Raw genomic sequence first — 20,476 nt, forward strand, 5'->3', positions numbered from 1 at the left:
AAATGTAGTTTAGGTCTAACCAGAAGTGCAATAAGCAGCAAGTGCAGGATACAGTTCAAATAAGCTATGTGGTGGAAGGTCATATCTCTTGAAAGCCTGCTCACAGGATGTGTGTGTTGTGTCAGTAACAGTGTTGGGAAGATTACTTTGGTGATGTAATTTGTTACAATTTGTTACAATTAGCAAAAGCTCTATATGGCAATACTATAATGGCAGATGCCGACCTTAACCCTTTAATAATTTTTTGGCAGGATACAGTGCACTGACAGTCCAGCTACAACATCCAAACAGACAGGTTTGATGCCAGGACTTGTCAGTTTAAATTAGGTTACATGTAAGTCGTTACTCCCCAAAATTGTCAGTAAAGTCAACCAGTTGAAGGCTTCTTAGGGTGAGCGATAAAGTTATTTTGTTATTGTTTCACCCATTTAATCAATTTTACCCTCAACCAACCATTTCCATGTTGCCGCACACTACAATTTAAACTGGTTGGAATTGGGGTGAACAGTTTTTGTTATTAGTGAGTTACCAAGAAGAAGACCTATCTGAACAAGACCCTGTCCTGGGGAAGAGGCCAAACTTATAGGTAGAGCATATTCATATTTCTTCCCATGCCATCCTCTTTTATTTTTGTGTGAGTGGATGTAGCTTATGCTGTTTAACCCTGTTACTGTTGTGTTTAATTTTGCTCACAGCAGCAGCGTGGTACCAGTCCTGTTGTGGTTAAGGCTCACCTCAGCAGAGCGCAGTTTCCCTGGCGCCTGCAGTGCAAGTCGCCACTGTGTAAGAAGCTGCAGCAGCAGTTTGATGGAGGAGTCCTGCAGGCCCTGTTGCGTGTCTTGCACCTCCCGCAGTAGGAAGTTGGTGTAGCCAAAAAGCACATCTTCACGCCAGTCTGAAAAGTCCAGTAGAAGGCTTTGTAGAGAATTCTGTGCAATGAGGCGAAGCTCATCATCCATGTGGACAGTCAGTCTGTGAGTGGAAAATAACAATCCTCATTTAATTATGGATTTTCAGTCATTTTCTGAAAGGAGTAGTTAATTATTGGTAATTGCAAAATGGTAAAAGAATATTCTGAATGTTAGTTCTAGACTGACTGAATTGTCATGAGTAGCTCTGGTTTAACTGTTCTAAGGACAGGGTAGCAGGACATAAGAGATTCTATATATCGCTCCACTGCTCTGCTCTCTGAACAAGGAGAGAACTGACATTCTACTGTGAATGAATTTGCCTCTGGAATCGGACCCTGGATCAGAAACAGGTTTTCCTCTGAACTGCTCTCAACTGTGCAGACACCCGGTCGTTAGGGCCCAAAAGCTTATGCTACACCACACGTACCCAGTACTCAGATAGCAGGTGTTCAGCAATCTGTAAAAGCACATTGGGCATGCAATGTGTGTACGGTGCATTACAAATGATAAACAATGCATATATGTATTTGTGGGCTGTGTGAGGTATGTGAGAAGTATGTGTAAAATGTTTGAGGCTAACTTGCAGTGTGGTGTAGAAGAAGTGTGAAGCATGTGAGGTATTTGTGGACTGACTGAACAGATGTGAGTGGTATGAACAAACGTTGTGCTTTGTGCGCAGTGTGAGGTAGAGCAGAAGACTTGTTTGTATGTGCTGTCTGCAAGGCAAGCATAATGTGAAGTGCTGTATGTGGGGTTTGTGTGAGGCATGTGGGAGATGTGAGAGGTACTTGTGACCTAAATGAATGGATGTGTGAATTACACCGTTTGCCTGGTGAGGTAAGTGAGGTGTACGAGGTCCTCACCTGGCCAGGAGGTCTATGAGTTCAGGCTTAGACATGCCATCAGGAAGAATGCGAGGGATAGCCGCCACACATGTCCTGAACAGGTCGATCTTTGGCTTCCTCTCACCCCTATGTATAAAAAACAGCATGAAAGAAAATACAGAAAGCGTATGGGGAAATTTTGATATATTGAGCTTCAAGTTATTTATCATTTTTATTATCACTACTATTTAATAGGATTTGCTAAGAATGTAAATTCATGTTTGCTTGTTCTTTTCAGATTAAGATGCATTAATACCAAATAGTTTGAAGAATAGTTGCTTGTTAAATTTTTTTTTCATCCTCCGTTTGTGGCACCGCCTGGATGGATTGCATATATTGCCTATGCCATGGGCTGCCCTGGGGTGATGTGAGCCATGCCAGCTATGAGGGAGCTATGAGAGGTACGTGGGAAGGGGGGCTATAGAGCTCTATGAGGGAGATGGTTTTATGTAAGTGTATAAATGGCTATGAGAGCTAGTTGGGCTTTTGTGAGGTACCATGTGACTGCATAGTGACTGCGTGAAGTGCAGAAGTTGTGGCCAGTTGCACGTACGTGATCATGTCCTCGGGCTCCTTGTTTAGCATCTGCACATTGGTGAGCATCATGCAGCGACCCACTTCCTTATCCAGGTGCCTCAGGATGTTATCAATGGCCTTCCTTACCTGGGAGTAATATAGTGCCATGCCTACAGCAAAGATGTGGAAGAAAGTACAGCCAAAGCATAAGCTACATCCACACAAACACACACACAAATAAAAGAGAATGACATGGGAATAAATATGGGAAATGTTCTACCTATAAGTTTGGCCTCTTCCTCAGTCAGGGTCTTGCTCAGATAGGTCTTCTTCTTCTTCAGGGTGTTTCCTGATGGCAGAGTGGCTCCTGTGTTGGGCATGGGTGGCTCCCCATCCTTCTGCTGCAGATTGTCAGCTATGACCAGGAAGGCCCTCAGAGCAATGTTCATCCTCTGTGACAAACACCAATAAATAAATTACAAACACAAAAAGATGGAGTACTAAAACAGTAGGGCACAAGACCAAGGAGGATATTCAAACATTTTCAAACACGATTGAAAAAACAATATGTAAATTCTTAAAATCATATGATTAATCTGTGAATTTGCCTTACTTCTGGATTTAGACTGAAAGCTTTGGCTGATTTTCCCACAGACAACAGATCGCAGATTATCTCTTTCATAGCAAAATCCAGTCTTTCCTGAATACGAAGGTGAAAGACAAACCATAAACATTATTTGCATACACCATCTGACACAGTGTGACATTATGTAAGATCTGATCACCATGATGATCTGGAAGATTGTCAACTGTGAGGTAAACCAGTGACGCATTAAACATGTGCAAGAATGTGTGTTAGCGCATATGAAAAATAAATAATACCTGTGCAATGAACTGGATGATTTTGACAAATATGTTTAGTGGCATGTCCCTGGGAACGACACTGCGTGAGCCTTTAGGAAACAGCGTGGAAATGATGGACGTCAGGCGGCTGTGTAGAGAAGAAAGAGTCCCAATCTGTTTAAAGGTTGATTGGTTTTTTAATAAAATGTGAAGATCTTAAATAATAACATTTTAAAAATACCTCTGAGTTGCAGTGTTGCTTTCGCACTTGATTCTGATCATATAGACCCAGAGTAAGCGATACAGGGACTCCAGAGCCACCCGTGCCATTTTATGGTCCTTATTCTATAAGAAAAATAAACATTATGATGATAGTGAAGTTTGAAAACTGTTTGCAGGTGATATGAATGAAAATGTTTCATATAGTAACACAGTCCACAAATTTAACAAAGCATATATTTCTAACAGTCATTACAAATTTAATAGTATAACTTCACTTTCTGATATGACTGCTCATGAACATGTTATTACTGGACTTAACTAGCATTTAATATATCACCATACACCAGGTGAAAATCTATTATATGTCCTGCATGCACTGATAGTAATTAGTCTGACAGACAGGCAACTGTTAGCTGGTTCTAAACATAGCCTACACCCAAAAACTCTGAGATAAGACCAAAGGTGTTGCCTGACAGAGGAAGGAATCCATCAGTGTAAGTATAATCTGATGGATGGCGTAAAGAGAAAGGTACGCAACATCTCACGAGGACGCCTGTCAGTTAGCATTCCGCCCCACTCTCCCACCCATTAGCACTAAAGAGACATGCTCCCACCCCTCCCCCAGCTGTGGAGATGAACCAAAAGGGTACAGACTGTCTCTTGGGAAAAATATGAGCAAGTATTCGAGTACCCTCCCTGCACAACAAAGAAAGCATTCCCTCCATTCCCCAGCCACCTTCATAAACATTTTGCACATATTTTTTTTGTCTTATTCTTTGTTATCAGAACGCATTTCTCAACAGAAGATGAAAGAAAGGGTTGATGGGGGTTTGTGAGGTGAGTCGCGATATTTTACTGCCACATTCTCAGGTAAGTTTGGAAAACGAAGTGGGAACTTAAATGAGCTCTAGAATAAGTTACTTTTTTTAATATACTGCCCCGTGGTACAATAATCATTAACATTTTGTGTGCACTGCAACAAAACAAAAGCATGAATGGCAAACTGAATGTTTGCCATTATCTATGAAAAAAATTATATTACTGAAAGATGTTCTATGCAGTATATCATGAAGTAAATGTTACAGAAAGTTGTCCAAGCCTTTATATAACCGGCATTTTTTTGTCTATTTGTCTTCTGCATTAATAGTCATTGTGCAGTTTCACAGCACTCAAGGCCTGCAGCATTCCGTAAATTGTCTCTGCTCACATTTACCTTGAGATTGGACAAGCAGTTGTTGAGGAAGACATGCCATCTATTCAGGAATATCTGCTTCTGGCTCACACACAGCAGACAGGTAACCAGAGGATATAGTGCCTGTAAAGGCAAAATTATTTAGCATTTGTATTAATAATAATAATCATTATTCATAATATTATAACTTGGTGTAAACACTCAAATGGTATAAAAAAAGACCTTCTGCTGATTGGCTCTTTGCTAATGTTTTATGAATACTTATATAACTGCTTGCAGGGCTGTCATAACCAGGTAGCCTAGGTAATTGCCTTAGGCCAAAAGCTGAAAAGGAGGCCCCAAGCAGCTCTGATTATGTACTTATACTACAACCAATAATCTGCATTAATACACTTTTTGCAAAAAATTAAGGCAGCGTGAAGCCAACAAAAAAGCGTCTTTTCTAGTGATACAGCATCAGGGTCCACAAGGTGTGAGAAAAGTTTGTTTACAGAGAAGGAAAGCCCTACAATTATCATCTTGAGGCTATTAAACATATAAAAGAAAGGAAATCGCACCAAGTCTCTCACATTCCACAAGTTATTTTTGTAGAAATACAAATTTTCTTCAGTGCTTGAAAAGTGAAACGAATAATTAATTGTTTTAAGCATGTGATCAGGTGGTGTAAAACCAACATAGACAAATTCATTTCCCTCAGATAACATGGCCTGAAGCCGGACTTGGTCTGGTTTAGTGTATGGCCCTGAATGTCCCTTTTGAAAGGGACCCTTAAAGTGGCTTAAAATAGCACTGACTGGTTGTTTCCCTGTTGACTCATCTGTTATTCCTGCCCTGATTGAATCCACCACTAAAAAACGTACAAGGAAGCAGATCGAATTAACAATTAGGGGAAAAAAGAAAAAATCTTACCCCTGAACATGCACACATTATTGTTTTTGTCTACTCACTAACATTTCCCTTTTTCTTTTATGAAGCCATGTCTGAACTATCTGAAGAATCAGCCTAACCATCTTCATGAGGAACGAAAGACTTACAAGAGAATGTTTCTTCCTTGAAGAGAGGTCTAAGGTGGTGTCATACAAGCTGTCGACGAAGTTCCTCAAGCATGGAACGTTCACTTCATTCTTCACAGTCTAAGCCAGAGGGATAGAGGGAGGGTCAGAGTGTCAAAGCTGAATATGGCTTTTTTAGTGCAAACAAAGACATAAATATAAAGACTGAGGTAGAAGGTCATCTCACTGCAGCCACTGGGACTAAAACCTCCACAAAGAGTCCAGCCAAGGAGTGTTTGATGTCTTTATCCTTCACTTCCAGGAAGTATTGGGCACATTCCTGGAAAGCACAAATGACCACAAGATACATGGAATATTAATAAAGAGGTCGTAAATTTCAGTCCCCACTCTTTTGTTGAAACATAAACACGGACCTTTTTTTTTCTTGACACCGTTCCTCTGCTATCTTTATCTCAACTTTCCTTAATTTAACAGTTGATGCGTATGTCTCTGGGAAAGAGCTCACAGCATCAAACACAAGCTGATCCACCCCTGAATTACAATTAACAGTGGTTATGAGCCTACAGCTAATATTTACTTGTCTTGGAGGTACAAGGAGATACAACAAAAAGTGTAGCTATGAAGAAGAGAGTGTTTCTATGCACAGTGAACATGAGCTGCTCGCCTTGTTCATACCTGCATAAACTGGAATGACGCCTCAAAGTCTTCAACGGGGTACATTTTAATGCGGAAGAACTTGACGCCCATGATGAGGCTGATGGTGCTCTGCGCCACGTAGGGGCTTTGCTCCTTCTGTCTTAGCTCTTTCAGCTCAGCAAGGAACTTCTTCCTCACTGCAGGGAACCTGATGGGCAGCCAGACACAGACAAAGTGAAAGAGGAGTCAATTTAATAATGTAAGTAGCCCATTAGAGGGGGCGAGTCTCTCCCACCATTTTAATTTACTGAGCTTGTGATTTACGAGGCAGACTCATCTGCAGCGGACAGTGTTATTAGCAGGCTTGACCTGTTTGTTGATGTGTTTGCCGGCTTTTAGTGGCTGATGAACTTTATCAAGGGTAAGGACAGAGGGGATAATCTGTTGGGAGAGATGCATTTTTGACAGTGCTGCCATCTGTCCCAAGTACAGATTATAAAAGTAATTTTGTTCTACCCCCTTCCTTTTTCGCTTAAAGGAGTGCCCACTAGTTCCGTCGCAGTAACATAATCACAAGACTGGTCACAAATGGGTCAGGGCTAACCACATTCCTGTAACTCACTGGCATCAAATTAGTCCAAAACACTAGTTACACCCAGCTAATAATAGAAAATAAGCATGTGAATCTGTGGTATTTCAATCATATTTATCTAAATGAGTTTTTTTATGTGACAGTGCAAGTCGGCACATATGCACGTGTGTAGAGTTTGGGATTGGAGATGCACCTCTTTGACCCTATTTTTAGAATGGCATCTGGTAGGGGAGAGTTGGGAAAGCAGGGGAGGGGTCGCTCCCTCCCTCAAGTGCTGTTTGTTTTGAATGCAGCAAACATACTGTTCTTCACACCCAACAGCAGCAATACAGATGCTGTGTGTGCTTGTACTCACAATTTATGCCATGTGCATATTTTTATTTATTTGCATTCTTATGTTCTCTTCGTCCAAAGACAAAACAAACAAAAACATGGATTATTCACTCCCTTTATCTCTTCGTTTTTCTTAAATTATTCAAAACGTATGACTAAGTTATCTTGTCAGATATGGAAATAAATGATTCTCAAAAACAGATTTTTATTTATTTTACAATAGGTTTTGCACAATCAGGATCATTAATTTCTCCATTAATGATCTCCAAATTTATCCAAATCAAAATTTGGCCATTTCACTGACAAGTACATATCGACTCCATCTAAAGGTGGCATTGATAGAACATTTCCTGTCTTTAGTCCTGCCCGTCATCCATCACGGTAATGGTTTTCTATATGGGAGCTATTTCATACGAAATGCTGATGAGAGAAAGAAGAATTCCTCTGTCTCTAGCAGCCACTTAAGAGATGAGAGCTCATGCCTTTTACAAACGAGCATAGAAACTTCTCTGATATTCCGTTATTTATGGAAAATTTGGCTTGTTTCCTGACCTAGCAGAAGTCCAGACCTACCTGGACTGGGCTACAACCCCCACAACTTCAGCATACAGGTCAGCCACAATGTGCATGTTGGTTGTATTGGGTCCTAGGTATCTGTAAATGAGTTGAGAGAGACAGAGCGATCAATTATTAAATCATTTTATGGTAGGTTAGATCTAAATGTGAGAGTCATAATAGTTTGCATACCCTTCTTTATATTTAAAATGCTTAAATGCCAGATTGATCACTTCTTGTATCAGTCCATCAATGAGAGGGTGGAGCGGGATCTGGAGTGACAGAGACAAACAGGGGGTGAGAGGCAGAAACGTCAATTCAACAGAAACCGAATAAACAACAATAAAGAACCAATTCTATTGTATCCTAAAGTGGCCCGAGTTTTGGGATAAATTTGTCAACTGTAGTCTCAAGAAGTGTGAGGGATGGCAAGGAAGTCTCCCAGCAGAGCTGTTACTAATTCATTGAAATGCAGATGAGTGGTGGGAATGGCAGCGCACACCTACTAAACAGCCAGTCACCACAGCCAGTCTGTCAGAGTCTGACAGCAAGCTTTAATCACAGCTTCCGACTGGAAAGGAGCACGTCCTACCTGTTTTAAAACTTCAATGAGAACCAGGGAGAACATGAAGTCTATAGCCAGGTCTCTCCTTTCCAGCAAATAATCTTTCTGTTGTTCATCACTGTAAAAAAAAACATATAATTAATTCTTTATGAATTAAGGATCACATTCTTTCAAGTGAATAAATAGGCATGTTTGTGTCATAGAGAAGTGTATGTAATAAATATAATCAATACATTAATCACACTTTTATATTTCCCCTTTTTTTGAAAGACCTATGGTAGAAAAATAATTAATCAATATCATTATTGTGACTTTAAAATGAATTTGATTATGACAGCATGTCACTAAAGAATTGTAATTGCAATATAACAGTACAATAGGCCGGCCCAATTGCCAAATAAGTTTCCTAGAGCAGGCTTCTAAGAAAATATAAACCAGATCATAACTCAACTCATCTTTCATTCAACCCCCTCAAGAGACACTTAAACAGACAACAAACAGTGGGATGGTGAGGCTCAGCAAAATTAGGTCCAAGCAGATCCCATCATACCCAGCAGAACAAAGCACTTCTCTGACAAAATGAATGAAACCTAATGACATTACGACTCTAAAGTAGATTATTCTTCCCAGTCAAATTGCCAAAAATAACTCTTCCATTACCAGGAATTCACATGCGCATCTCCAGGTTCTCACACGTGTAATCTGAGTAAATTGCAAAGGTCTCAGTGGCAACTATTGAGCATTCACTGGCCAGCACATTGTGGCTGCAATTCATTTTCCTCGGGCCTCAAGCGAACAGCGTCTGTCTGTAACTTAATTTCAAACACGCGCCTACGTCAGTGCTGTTGCGTAAGAGCTACGTCTTCAGACATGACTAATCCAACTACAGAACAATGCACCAGTGTGCCATCGACGGCCTTTAATTACCAGAAGAGCGGCAGGCTATTGCTCTTGGCAGGTAGAATTTCCCTTGAGTGAGTATTATGCACAGACAGATGCTGACTTTAGGGGGCGTGGAGTGGGGTTAGTCTATTAGGGGAAGTAGGTGTAGCTGTAAATCAGTGTATTATACCACTGGGGCAGACATGCTTATACTGCTAATTATGCCAGTCTGGACTAAATTGTGTTTTTAAAATGGCGTCTTTGTTTGCATGTGAGATCTGTTTAAAACACATCTTTAGGTAACTAGAAGGTCTTACTTTTTGGACTTGGTGTTTGCTCTGGGTCGGTACTCATGTGACTCGTCCTCCAGACCATTCTGTCTCTTGTACCAGTCAAAGAGCGTGCGCAGAATGGAGGGCAGACAGTACTCGGCCAGGGAACTCATGCTGCTGATCAACTGAGAGAGGGAAAGAAAGGGAAATAGAGCGAGGCCCTGGTCACATGTGATGATCTGTGACTGCAATTCCAAATATACAAGCCAAAAGGTTACAGCGGACCACAAACGGCAGACAGCACATTTTATTCTACTCATGTGAACAGAGCAAAACAGCTTCTGCGACCTTCATGATCCCACCGCTTTAGTAATCTATATGACAGGGTACTGACAATGTATCTGGCCATAAATGTAATTATTCTGAGTAATGTGATAATGTGGGGATAAAATGGGGTGATTACATCCAATTCCATGAAGACACACCCTGTCTCAATATATTCATAACTGTCAGTCAACTACTGTGATTCAGGAATCTGATACAGGAAACCAAAATTTTATAACAAGAAAATAGAAGAAGTTCGATTAGTCAGATTCTTCAAAGAGTCACATTTCTTTGCATTGATGACTGCTCTGCATTCTACCTCCATTATCCTCTGCAGCTCCATGAGATGATGATGAACAGTGTAAGTGTATGAAAAGCAACGACAAAGACCTCTACATAGGAACTCTTTCAGGCCTGTTGGAAAACCCTACCATCATGATACGGTGGTTGAGAGAAGCAAAGAGTGTGAAATGCTGTCATCACAGCAAATGTTTGATGCTTTGACTGTGCTTGGTTTAGTGGTTTGTTATTATTTATTATTTTTGTTATTAGATTTTTGTCATAGAAAACTTCTACAAATTAATTTCACAATTGTATGTACTAGACCTGAAAATATCTTCTTATAACATTAAGGGAACATCATTCATTGCATAAGTAGGCTGTGATGGGACAGAGCGGCTTTCAGATGGAGTCCATGTTCACTCCAGTTAGGAGGAGAGCCAGAGACCCAGAGGGGATGGGTGTGGCTGCTGTAAACCTAACACAGGAAGGGGGTGGGTGTCTCAGACGGACCTGTTGGTGGAGGTGAACACAGAAACCTGTGTCTTGCTGTTGACGTCATACGTTAGGGAGTACAGGCATTCATCTCAGACACCTTCACTCTCGCTCTGTTTTTTTCTTCCCTTTTCTGCCCCCCCCCACCTCCACCACAGAAATTCAGCAGACCCCTCTAGCCACGGGGCAGACACAAGCTATTTTAGGGTAAGTTCAACTGAGAACATGTCATTCCTATAACAGCTGAGATAAAACAGAGGGAGTATGAAGAAACAGCTGAGGAAACCCAAAATTTCTCCTTCTGCATTTAGCTCAATAGATGTCAGACAAGTCAATCAGTGACTTCAAATTTCTCACTTCCCAGAAGGCATGAAAAATAATATATATACCTGATCAAATTGTGGGTCCTCCCCTCTCTGTAAGGATTTGGTCAGAGGTTTTTCCTGCAAAACAATAACAGGGCGAACATTGACTCTTTGCACACAGGACTATACAAAATTGGGTACCGTCTGTAACGCTTATAAGAACAAATTTCACATCTTCTATTTCATCCATGGAAGCAGCAACATAATCTGATACTGAAGCTCTTTCTTTTCCCTGTCCAACTTGAGATCTTTGCATGGGTGTCCCTTGGTCTAAGCTGTTCATAACTCTTTATTAGCATGATCAATAATGCAATGCTTAATTACTGCATTTAAGAAAAGGATTACATCGATAAATTCTAAGAAAAAAGAAACATTGACTTTTGCGATCAGCAATTTTTCTTTTTTGCTGAAACAGCAACAACGTCCAACAGTCTAATGTATGTTCAGCATTATAAATATAAATATAAATGAAGTTTCGGCATAAAAAACAGGGTGCATTAAATAAGGCAATGCAGTTCCTCTTTTCTCCCAGTCCTGCATGGTAATTGAACATGACATAAGCATCCGCATGAAATCCGATGTAACAAAATACGAGCACAGTCACGCTAGCAGAGTGATTTCCGGGTAAAATGCGAAGAAGGGAGCTGAACTGGAGTGCAGTCCGGCGTAATTGCATCCTGCAGGGAAGGCCAGCTCCTTAAGCTTTGCCCGTATGCCACGTAAACCCCATTCTCGTCCACTTAAAGCTCCACTTCGGCTTAATGGAATTACTTTGTGAGAAAAGAGCAGGCCAGAGACAGCTCATCAATTGCCGCCAGTGCCGCCAAACCCATGTCCTGAGTGCTAGCCAGCGGTTAAAGATGTTGTACAAGTCTTTTTACCGATAATGACTAAACCTAAGGACTATGGTCATTTTTATGTGTTCAAGATTGTTTACTCACGATAATGTTCCATAAAACTGAGACCAGTCATGAACAAAAATGACATTATGTGAGGAATTTCAGGTAAGACTGGATGTTAGACACAATTGTTCACCCACACACCCACACACACTCTTTTACCAGCGGCTCGGCCATGATGATGCGGATCTTGCGCTCAGACAGGGTGGTGAAGTTGGCAAACAGGCTTTTGAGGATGTACTCGCCCGGCTTGCTCTCTGGATCCACAGTGACTGGCATTGTGGCAACAGGTCCCTTCCGCTCTCCTGGAACACTGTGCACTGGAGGGTGGGGCGGTTTGCCGACAGGAGACGCTGTGGATGCAAAGACGCACACAATGTCACACAAGTGCACACACAAGTCATGCATCTGGAATATGTTCACACTGAACATATGACTAATACACATAAATATGAAAACAGATATACCATTTTAAGAAACAGTGTTTTTTTATGTCATTCCACTTGGAGAGGTGAGGAAGGAAGAGCACAAATGCTGGACATTTGAGAAAATAAAAAGCGTGATGCCGGAATCTACATAGCATCGGAAAAAACATGAATGCAGGACAACATCTGTGTCCTGATCATGCATTTGTGTTGGGTCCTGATCACTCACAGGTACTGCACATTAGGTTTGGGTGATCAGGACCCAATGGGTGTCACATTGGGTGTCACATCACAATTAGGAACAGTTTTGGAACATTGATCATGTCAACACATTCTTTCAGTAACATCACAACATTTTGATACAATCTTCTTACACTCCTGATCAAGGCCAATGTGGTCGCAATATGTCGCTTACATGTGCTTACATGAAAGTGAAAGTGAAGTGATCGTCATTGTGATACACTGCAGCACAGCACACAGTGACACAACGAATGTGTCCTCTGCTTTTAACCATCACCCTTAATGAGCAGTGGGAAGCGATGATAGGAGCCCGAGGAGCGGTGTGTGGGGACGGTGCTTTGCTTAGTGGCACCTCAGTGACACTTTTGCATTTTACTTCACATTTACATTACATTACATCATATTAAATGCTCATTAAATCACATTAAATACTGAGAATTCAAAAACATTAAATGAAAACCAACTAGGGCAAATGAAAGGTCGGAAACATCCAACTTTCAAATTGCAGTCATAAAAAGTTCATGAACCCAGGAAATCTTATTCTCACGGATATTCCACATAAAATATTAAATAAAATGTTTCATTTACAATAAAACAAAAAAAAAAATGACTAGAAAGTCACAATTTTAAAGCCCACTTACTACCATTGGGTCCCTGAGTCAAACATTTAACCCTGAGTTGCTTCAGGGGGACTGTCCCTCTAACTACTGATTCTACGTCACATTTTCAGTACACCGCATATGGTATTCAGGACTGTGCCTGAGCTGCAGCTGGTGGTCAGAGGAGGAAGGAGGGAACATCCGTGGTGTCCCCAGCTGGTCATGTGGACTTGGAGGTCACATGTGGCTCTGAGAATAGACCTCCGACCCCAACAACTCGGCCATGTCTGCGTGCAGACGCCAAGCGGCAGCAGGAGTGAGGGTGCAGTTTCACTCCACTGACAGACTGAATTACCGCTGGCATATAAAGCAAATGAAGGAAACATGTGTGATGACAGATACCGGTCTAGTCTTATTTACTTGGAAAACACTAAAGCATCGTGGGAACCAATGAATTTGCAAGGACGACCACAAACTGTCTTGTTGCATTTCGGCAAAAAACGCTCATCTGTTTAATTGACAGATCGCTGGGCACGTGAACTGTTGTGCTGAAGCGTCAGAAAACCAAATGGCTTAATATAAAATGCTGTGGAATTATGCTACGTACCAAAAGATCAGCGATTCACTTACAGGTCTAGAGCATGAACTGGTAATGGAGTTCCAAATGGGGCCAGGTTATTCTACACATACAAATATGATCTCTGTTGCCTATTGTTATATAGAGTAGGAAATTATTTATTGTTATCATATAATGTCAAACTTCCTTCAGTCCTATATTATTATAACACAGAAATGATTTACATTTACATTTACAGCATTTATCAGACGCCCTTATCCAGAGTGACTTACAATCAGTAATTACAGGGACAGTCCCCTCATCATGATTGCATCGTAGACAACTGTCCTGTAATGCAATGATTAATGCAAAATCGACTATAATGTAATATTACAGTTGACATGGGCAATGTATCATGAAAGCATTGCAACGTATTCCAATCTGTCACTCCAGCCCCTGGTGTTTGTGTGGTCAGCTATTTGCCAGTCTCAGAGTTGAGAAAATAATCATTATTGTTGTTCCCATATCACATATGCATGTTTCACAATATCAATAATATTGATATTTACAGGCAAAAGCAAATCATGCATTTTCAATGGTCTGCAGAGTGTTATTATCTGATTAAAACCAACAAATCCACCATGGACTCTAGATACATTAATTGCGATATCTTTGTATAACTAATCTATATTCACTCTCCATAATTGATTATTTTTGTTGATTTGTATTGCAATACATACTGTATCATTACTGAGTTCTAGAACCTATAAATTATTACACTTGTTCTGCTCTTGCTCCCATGCAAACAATTTTACTTGCGCAATTCAGTGAAAAATAAGTTCCCTGATTTATGGTGGAGGTTATGAAACTCTACAGTTGCATCACAGTATTGAAAACCAGTGTCCTTCTGACCTAATCCTGCACAGCTCACACGCAGACACACTAACACACTCTTGCTCCAAATCAATGACGACAACCCCTCTGTGCCCAAAAGCTGACTGCACACCCTCTGCAAGTCCTCCATGTAATGTTAAACCTGTTATCCGCTGGCAAAGAGCACAATCACAGCAGAGGATCAAAGATTCCGTGACTGACATGCAGGCCTTATGTGGAAACGGGATACGCGGGCCCGGATTAACACCGTTTTCTTCTTTGTAATGTATATATAAACTCTGACAGGGTGTCTAAATGTATTCTGAGTCAGTATGTAGGACAGGATTCGGTATAGAACTGACTAGGCCATGCAGACAGCTGTCCATAAGCTAAACTGTAGAAGGTTAATAAGTTTGTCTTCTATTTTTAACCAGCGTGTGGAGGGCTGTACTGCAGCCGCCCGAAGTCGGGCGGTGGAGGGGGATTGAGAAATCTGGCGTGAGCTGCACATCCATCACAACCGCGGTCGCAGGAATCCTCAGAATGCAGAAAACTGCCGGGACGCGACCCACGTCTCACACACACACACACACACACACATGCACAGGATGTCCGAGCAGGTCCGGAACAGCACAACACCTTACCCAGGCCTTTAATGAAGCTGATGACGCTGGCCCGGCTCCAGCGCACCGGGGACACCTCCATGTCCACGCCGGATCGAAGGGTCCACGTCAGGACTAACCCAGTACTCTTAGACTAGAACCCCCACTCAGACCCACGGTCTTTGGCTCGGAGGCTCTGCGCGCCATTGTTAATACCCCCGGCCAGAATAAAGTGATGAACGCACAGGGCTCCTGCCTCTTCAGGCGTGGGATATGACTGAGAGAGCCCTCTGCACAGAGAAGGTCATGCTGGAATTTTAGCAAAGCTCGGAGAGGGAGAGGGAGAGAGGGAGAGAGGGTGGGAAGGAGGGAGGTCTATTGCACTGCTAAATATACCCCACCACACACTCTCCCTCTCTTGCTCACACACGCGCGCACATGACCACCGTTATGGCACATACTTACTAAAAATCAGAAGTGACAGATAAGCCCCAGAGGAGATTCTCTGAGGTTACGGTCAAGGGTGATCTGGGGGTGCTTCAGGTAAAGCCCCACCACACACACACACACACACACACACACACACACCATGGCAGTTGAAGCAGCGCTCCATTTGCCAGGATGTGAAGCCACAGGCTGAGACCACACCAGGATGGTCTGAATTCCAGCAGTGAAACAGTACACTGCAGCCTGACAGCAGAACGCTGTGTGGAGAGGGCAGACCTACAGGAACATCCTCAGTCATATGTCATATTTCTTTGTCCGCATAACATTTCATAACACTGTCTGTTTGTCCTGGTTTGGGTTGTTGTTGCGGATGTTACTGTTGTTGTTCCGTGCAAAACAGCTTCAAAGGGAACTGGCTTAAAGAACAGAAATAAGTCTTAAAAAGAACATCTTCGTCAAAAGATGTTCTAGTGCTCTCAACAAACAGACTGATTCAATTAGACCGGAGAAGGACGCAGTGATTACGCAAGATCTGTACAACGTGAAGACCAGACGGTCACATGGCGGTCTGTCAATGTTTCTACACAACAAAGGGGGTTATAGAGGCCAACATGTCACAGAACATCATGAGAATGTGTGTATATATGTATGTGTGTGTGTGCGCAAGTAGGTGTGCGTGTGTGTGTGTATATATTATAAGTAGCTTCCTTATAATAACATATAAAAATAACTTTTCCATTCCATTACTTTGTATTAATTGATTGACATTAATAACTGTCAGAAAATGGTAATCAGTTTACAGCAAAATATTGACATATTGCTGATATGTTTCCCGTGTACAGATCATTTCTAATGAGTGACAGGATCAGGATTGGTGGGGTTCAGGATTACGGCTCCTCGGCTCTTGTTCCATAGAGGTTTTTTAATGTTTCCTGTATGTGGGGAATTTAATACATCACATATCCAAGTCTCCTGCGCTCTGAGATGACGGGACAGAATCAGTGAAAACGACAGAGCAGCCCGTCATGAATCGGCATTACTGAAGCCTCGACAGAGCAGCCCGTCATGAATCGGCATTACTGAAGCCTCGACAGAGCAGCCAGCGTCTCACACCGTCTTTAAACCTAGGGCCATATCCAGACCCACACAGATAAAAACATCAGCATACCTGTCATTCCTCTTTGACTGACTGACCAAGTCAGGGAGTCAGCTAGGGAGGGAGGGACGGAGAGAGAGAAGGACAGGAGCGGAAGCCGTATGACCCAATTGGTTCATATCTGAGACCTTATCTACACCAAAGTTCTTGTGCTCCAAGTAAGATGGAAGAACATATTGTCCCATCCTCTGTCAGTAAGCACACTGATAATCCCTACGACTGAGTGCATATGATGCACAGACACACACACAAACACACCGTACTGCTCCCACTGTAGGTACAATGTGTGTGAACTACATAACATAGCATTTATTGTGTGTTTAGGGCAGTGTAGAAGGTCAAGTAAACATTTATAGGTGTGTGTGTGGTGTTACCATAGTGTGAGTGTATAGAACGCGTCTGCCGAGTTTGTACGCTGGCGCCTGATTGCTCTCCCACTCAACACAGTAAAGAACAAACTCACATCCTGCAGATCCCATTCATTTTAACTCAATGTACTCTGTACTCAAGCTGATAAGCCTGCTCCGCACATCCTCCCCTTCCCACGGCGTTTTACTGGTCCTCGGCTGTCAGCACCAATCTGCCGTTAGTCTTCAGCACAGAACAAATACGGGTAATGGGATGAAAAAAAAAAGAGTGGCGGGACTACGTGGTGGAGGGCGAAGCGAAGGCCATTAAAACAGGAGCATGCCCAGATGCTTTTAGGAAATGGGAATTTGCTGACCGAGGGACGGAGCAGCTATCGGCCCACCTTTTTCCAAAAGGGAAGAAACCTTCAACAAAGGCAACAGTAGTCTCCCAGAGCCCAGCTTTAAAAAGCACCCGAAGGTGCCTTCCTCCTCCGCAAAAAACAAACAACGTCTCTTCCAGCGGCCACCGCTCTGTTTTCCCTTTTCACCTTGAGCTGGTACCCAGCAGCGTCCACTCCCGCAGTGGTGACGCAGAGGGAGAGGATGACACACACCATCACACACATGCACGCGGTCTGCAGAACAGCTGCCCGCATCCATGAGTATGTGTGCGTGCGCACGTGATTCATCTCAATCCTGAGAGCAGGTCAGGTCACCGCAACGAGAACTGAGAATGACTATTGGCTGCATCATTATATTGCTTAAAGCTCAGGCTTTCACTGACTGTAATACGTAAACATGCAGGATGCAACACACACACACACACACACACACACACACACTCTGCAAAATGCTCTAGGTGCAATAACCCTGAGCTCCTCTAAAAGCATTAGCAAAATGACCTGCTTCTTTGTTACATCATAAAGAGACACGGTCACCCTCCATATTCTGCCGAATGCCAGGCTGTCCTCAGGCTATACCCACCGGGGGGGGGGGGGCACAGATTCTCCCGGCCATAGAGCGCATCCTCTAGCTTGCAGCTCTTATGTAACACCGTCGTTCCGTTCTGACAACAAGAGACCACGAGTAGAACAACAAGAAGCTCAACGGAACATTAATACATTGATGTGTGTGTGTGTGTGTGTGTGTGTTTATCAGAACAAGCTAGGAACATCCGAACTCTGTCAGCGGAGGAAGAGTCCCCGCGTGTTTGTGTTCGCGTGTGAGAGTGTACTCACTGCCGCCCCAGGATTTCAGCAGAGACTTGATGCTGATCTCAAAGAAGCCCGAGTCCTGCTGGCTGGCCATGGCTGCCGCTCGGAGACGGGTCTCCGCGGCGACGCACGGAGAGGCGAGAGGACAGGAAGCGGAGAAGAGGAGAAAGGGATGCAGTTTGGACGGATCAGACGGACGGGGAGGGGGGTGAAACAGCTGAAAAACAGTGCAGCCTGCTCTGCTGCGAGCCCGTGTGTCAGCACTGAGCTTTCTGTCCCCTCTCTCTCTCTCTCTCTCTCTCTCTCATTACATTTCCATCACTCTCTCACTCCCTGCGCAGATGCTGAGGGAGCCTGAGAGCCAATCCTCTTACCGACACAGCGAGAGAGAGAGATAGAGAGGGGGGGAGGAGCAAATCGTACCACAGCTATGAGACCTGTGTTTATGGTGATAACCTATATACGCCGGTGTTTACAAACAAGCCCAGCCCTATCCAATGACCTTTGACCTTTCTTCTTGCTGATTTTTGCTGACGAGTGGAAGATGACCTTCAATTAATAGGAAAAACAACAACATCATCTGGCACTGTCTGGTAAAATGAAGAGATCTAATGCAATTGCGGCACAGAAGCTGAGAGCGCAGCAAACCCTCCATCCTTACGAGCGCTGGGCAAAATCACGAGATGACGCGTCACTTTTGAATGGTACCCTGTTTGCCACCTATTGGTTAAAGTGCTGCACTGCAGGAATACAAACATGCTTGAGCATCTGAGCGGGAGAACGAGAGAGTCAAAGGTCAGAAGATGGTGCAGTATGAGAACAGAAGGCTAATACAAGCCGTATATAAATCAGGGTTTTTACAACCCTTACACTCAAGTTCATGGCGAACGACTTAATGACAGCCTGGGAGCACAGCAATTTTTGGGACGGATATGTCCATACATACATACATGCAAAAAACAGTGGCAGATACTGTGAATCCTGTCAAAGGTCTGCTGACATTTTTAGTTTTTGATAAATCCTGAAATCAATTCAGGTTATAAACCAGAACAGCAGTTAGAATTTTTTAAATGCTAATTGTCTCAGTTTTATATCTGCTTAAACTAGAGCAGATATTTTTGGTTTGGATGTAGATGGCATTATTCCTTTCCACCCTGAAGTCGCCCATGTCTGTAAGAGGGATTTTTGGATCCTAGTCTATGCTCATTTCTAGTCAATGATCATTAATAACTATTTTTGAATGATACAGTCACCGTTCTCCAATCATGACAATCATTAGCAAAGTGATGCTAATCAGAAAGTATGTCACAAAGCCATTTCCCAAGATGTGGATCTTGGTTAGAAAAGTCCACATGACTAAATTCACCCATGAAGTCACAGCAGGATGAACAGATCATGTAGTAGCCTAGTGGTACCCAGACAACCACAAAGTCACAACCCCACTTACTACCATTGTGTCCCTGAGCAAGACAATTAACCCTGAGTGTCTCCAGGGGGACTGTCCCTGGAACTACTAATTGTAAGTCTCGATGAATATGGGCATCTGCTAAATTGTACTTGTTATTGTACTGCAGGCACTCATTCCAAAATCAGGAACAGTCGATTTTACAGTTGACTTTTTTCTTTGAATCCTGAGATCAGGATCAATCAGCCAGGTAGAGATTAGTAGGTCTGTAACAAATACCAGTAGGATACCGAACATGGGAGCCTTTGATAATACTCTCAGATTTAAGCGAACCCCACTGACTTGCACATGCATGCGTCAGAAAAATGACCACTTTTTCACAGCAGAACATATGACAGATTAGGGATTAGGCATGGTGACATAGTTAATGCATGTCTCTCTGTCTAAGGACTTAATGGTTTCCATGTGAAAGTACTTTACCCTAAACACTGTAACCTAAACAGCGCTTAGCATTCCAGGAGAGGACAATTCAGTTTTTATCCCACATCCAATATGTCAAAAACATGCAGAACACACTAAGGTAAGACTTTCTAAAGCAAATCATCCCAGCACCTTCACTCCCCCAAAAGACGGTACTGATTGCATAACCCCCCCCCCCGGTTGAATCACAGAAAATATCAGGATCAAATAAACCCCCCTGGGGTCTGGGCATGGGCTGGAACCTTCACACAACAATGATGTAACACTGACTCAGGGGTAGAAATGTAAATAGCACAAATAAATGGAATGCACACAACCCCCACACGTTTTGGCAATTTTGCAGGAAGTCAC

At 42.7% G+C, this 20,476-nt stretch overlaps 1 protein-coding gene across 16 annotated transcripts in view; it reads right to left on the reverse strand.

Moving 5' to 3' along the window:
* The window catches only part of fryb (furry homolog b (Drosophila)), a 49,997-nt gene that overhangs the window by 21,423 nt on the left and 8,098 nt on the right, over window positions 1–20,476 (reverse strand). For 11 of the 16 annotated variants that reach the window (XM_028982931.1, XM_028982920.1, XM_028982925.1 and 8 more), the window contains exons 2-18: window positions 11,941–12,131; window positions 10,904–10,957; window positions 9,462–9,601; window positions 8,290–8,380; window positions 7,890–7,969; window positions 7,716–7,796; window positions 6,257–6,425; window positions 5,808–5,900; window positions 5,603–5,701; window positions 4,590–4,691; window positions 3,396–3,499; window positions 3,194–3,302; window positions 2,925–3,011; window positions 2,592–2,763; window positions 2,349–2,481; window positions 1,775–1,882; window positions 735–972 (exon numbers count right to left, since the gene is read on the reverse strand). In XM_028982931.1, coding sequence (XP_028838764.1) covers window positions 735–972; window positions 1,775–1,882; window positions 2,349–2,481; window positions 2,592–2,763; window positions 2,925–3,011; window positions 3,194–3,302; window positions 3,396–3,499; window positions 4,590–4,691; window positions 5,603–5,701; window positions 5,808–5,900; window positions 6,257–6,425; window positions 7,716–7,796; window positions 7,890–7,969; window positions 8,290–8,380; window positions 9,462–9,601; window positions 10,904–10,957; window positions 11,941–12,057 — 1,977 coding nt within the window. In that variant the 5' untranslated portion in view covers window positions 12,058–12,131. Of the gene's footprint in view, window positions 1–734; window positions 973–1,774; window positions 1,883–2,348; window positions 2,482–2,591; window positions 2,764–2,924; window positions 3,012–3,193; window positions 3,303–3,395; window positions 3,500–4,589; window positions 4,692–5,602; window positions 5,702–5,807; window positions 5,901–6,256; window positions 6,426–7,715; window positions 7,797–7,889; window positions 7,970–8,289; window positions 8,381–9,461; window positions 9,602–10,903; window positions 10,958–11,940; window positions 12,132–15,115; window positions 15,375–18,264; window positions 18,535–20,476 lie in introns of those variants that run through there. The other 5 variants (XM_028982934.1, XM_028982926.1, XM_028982929.1 and 2 more) reach the window with 4 other exon arrangements.

The sequence above is a fragment of the Denticeps clupeoides genome, chromosome 6, assembly GCF_900700375.1.
Source record: "Denticeps clupeoides chromosome 6, fDenClu1.1, whole genome shotgun sequence".
In the NCBI taxonomy this organism is placed as follows: domain Eukaryota; kingdom Metazoa; phylum Chordata; class Actinopteri; order Clupeiformes; family Denticipitidae; genus Denticeps; species Denticeps clupeoides.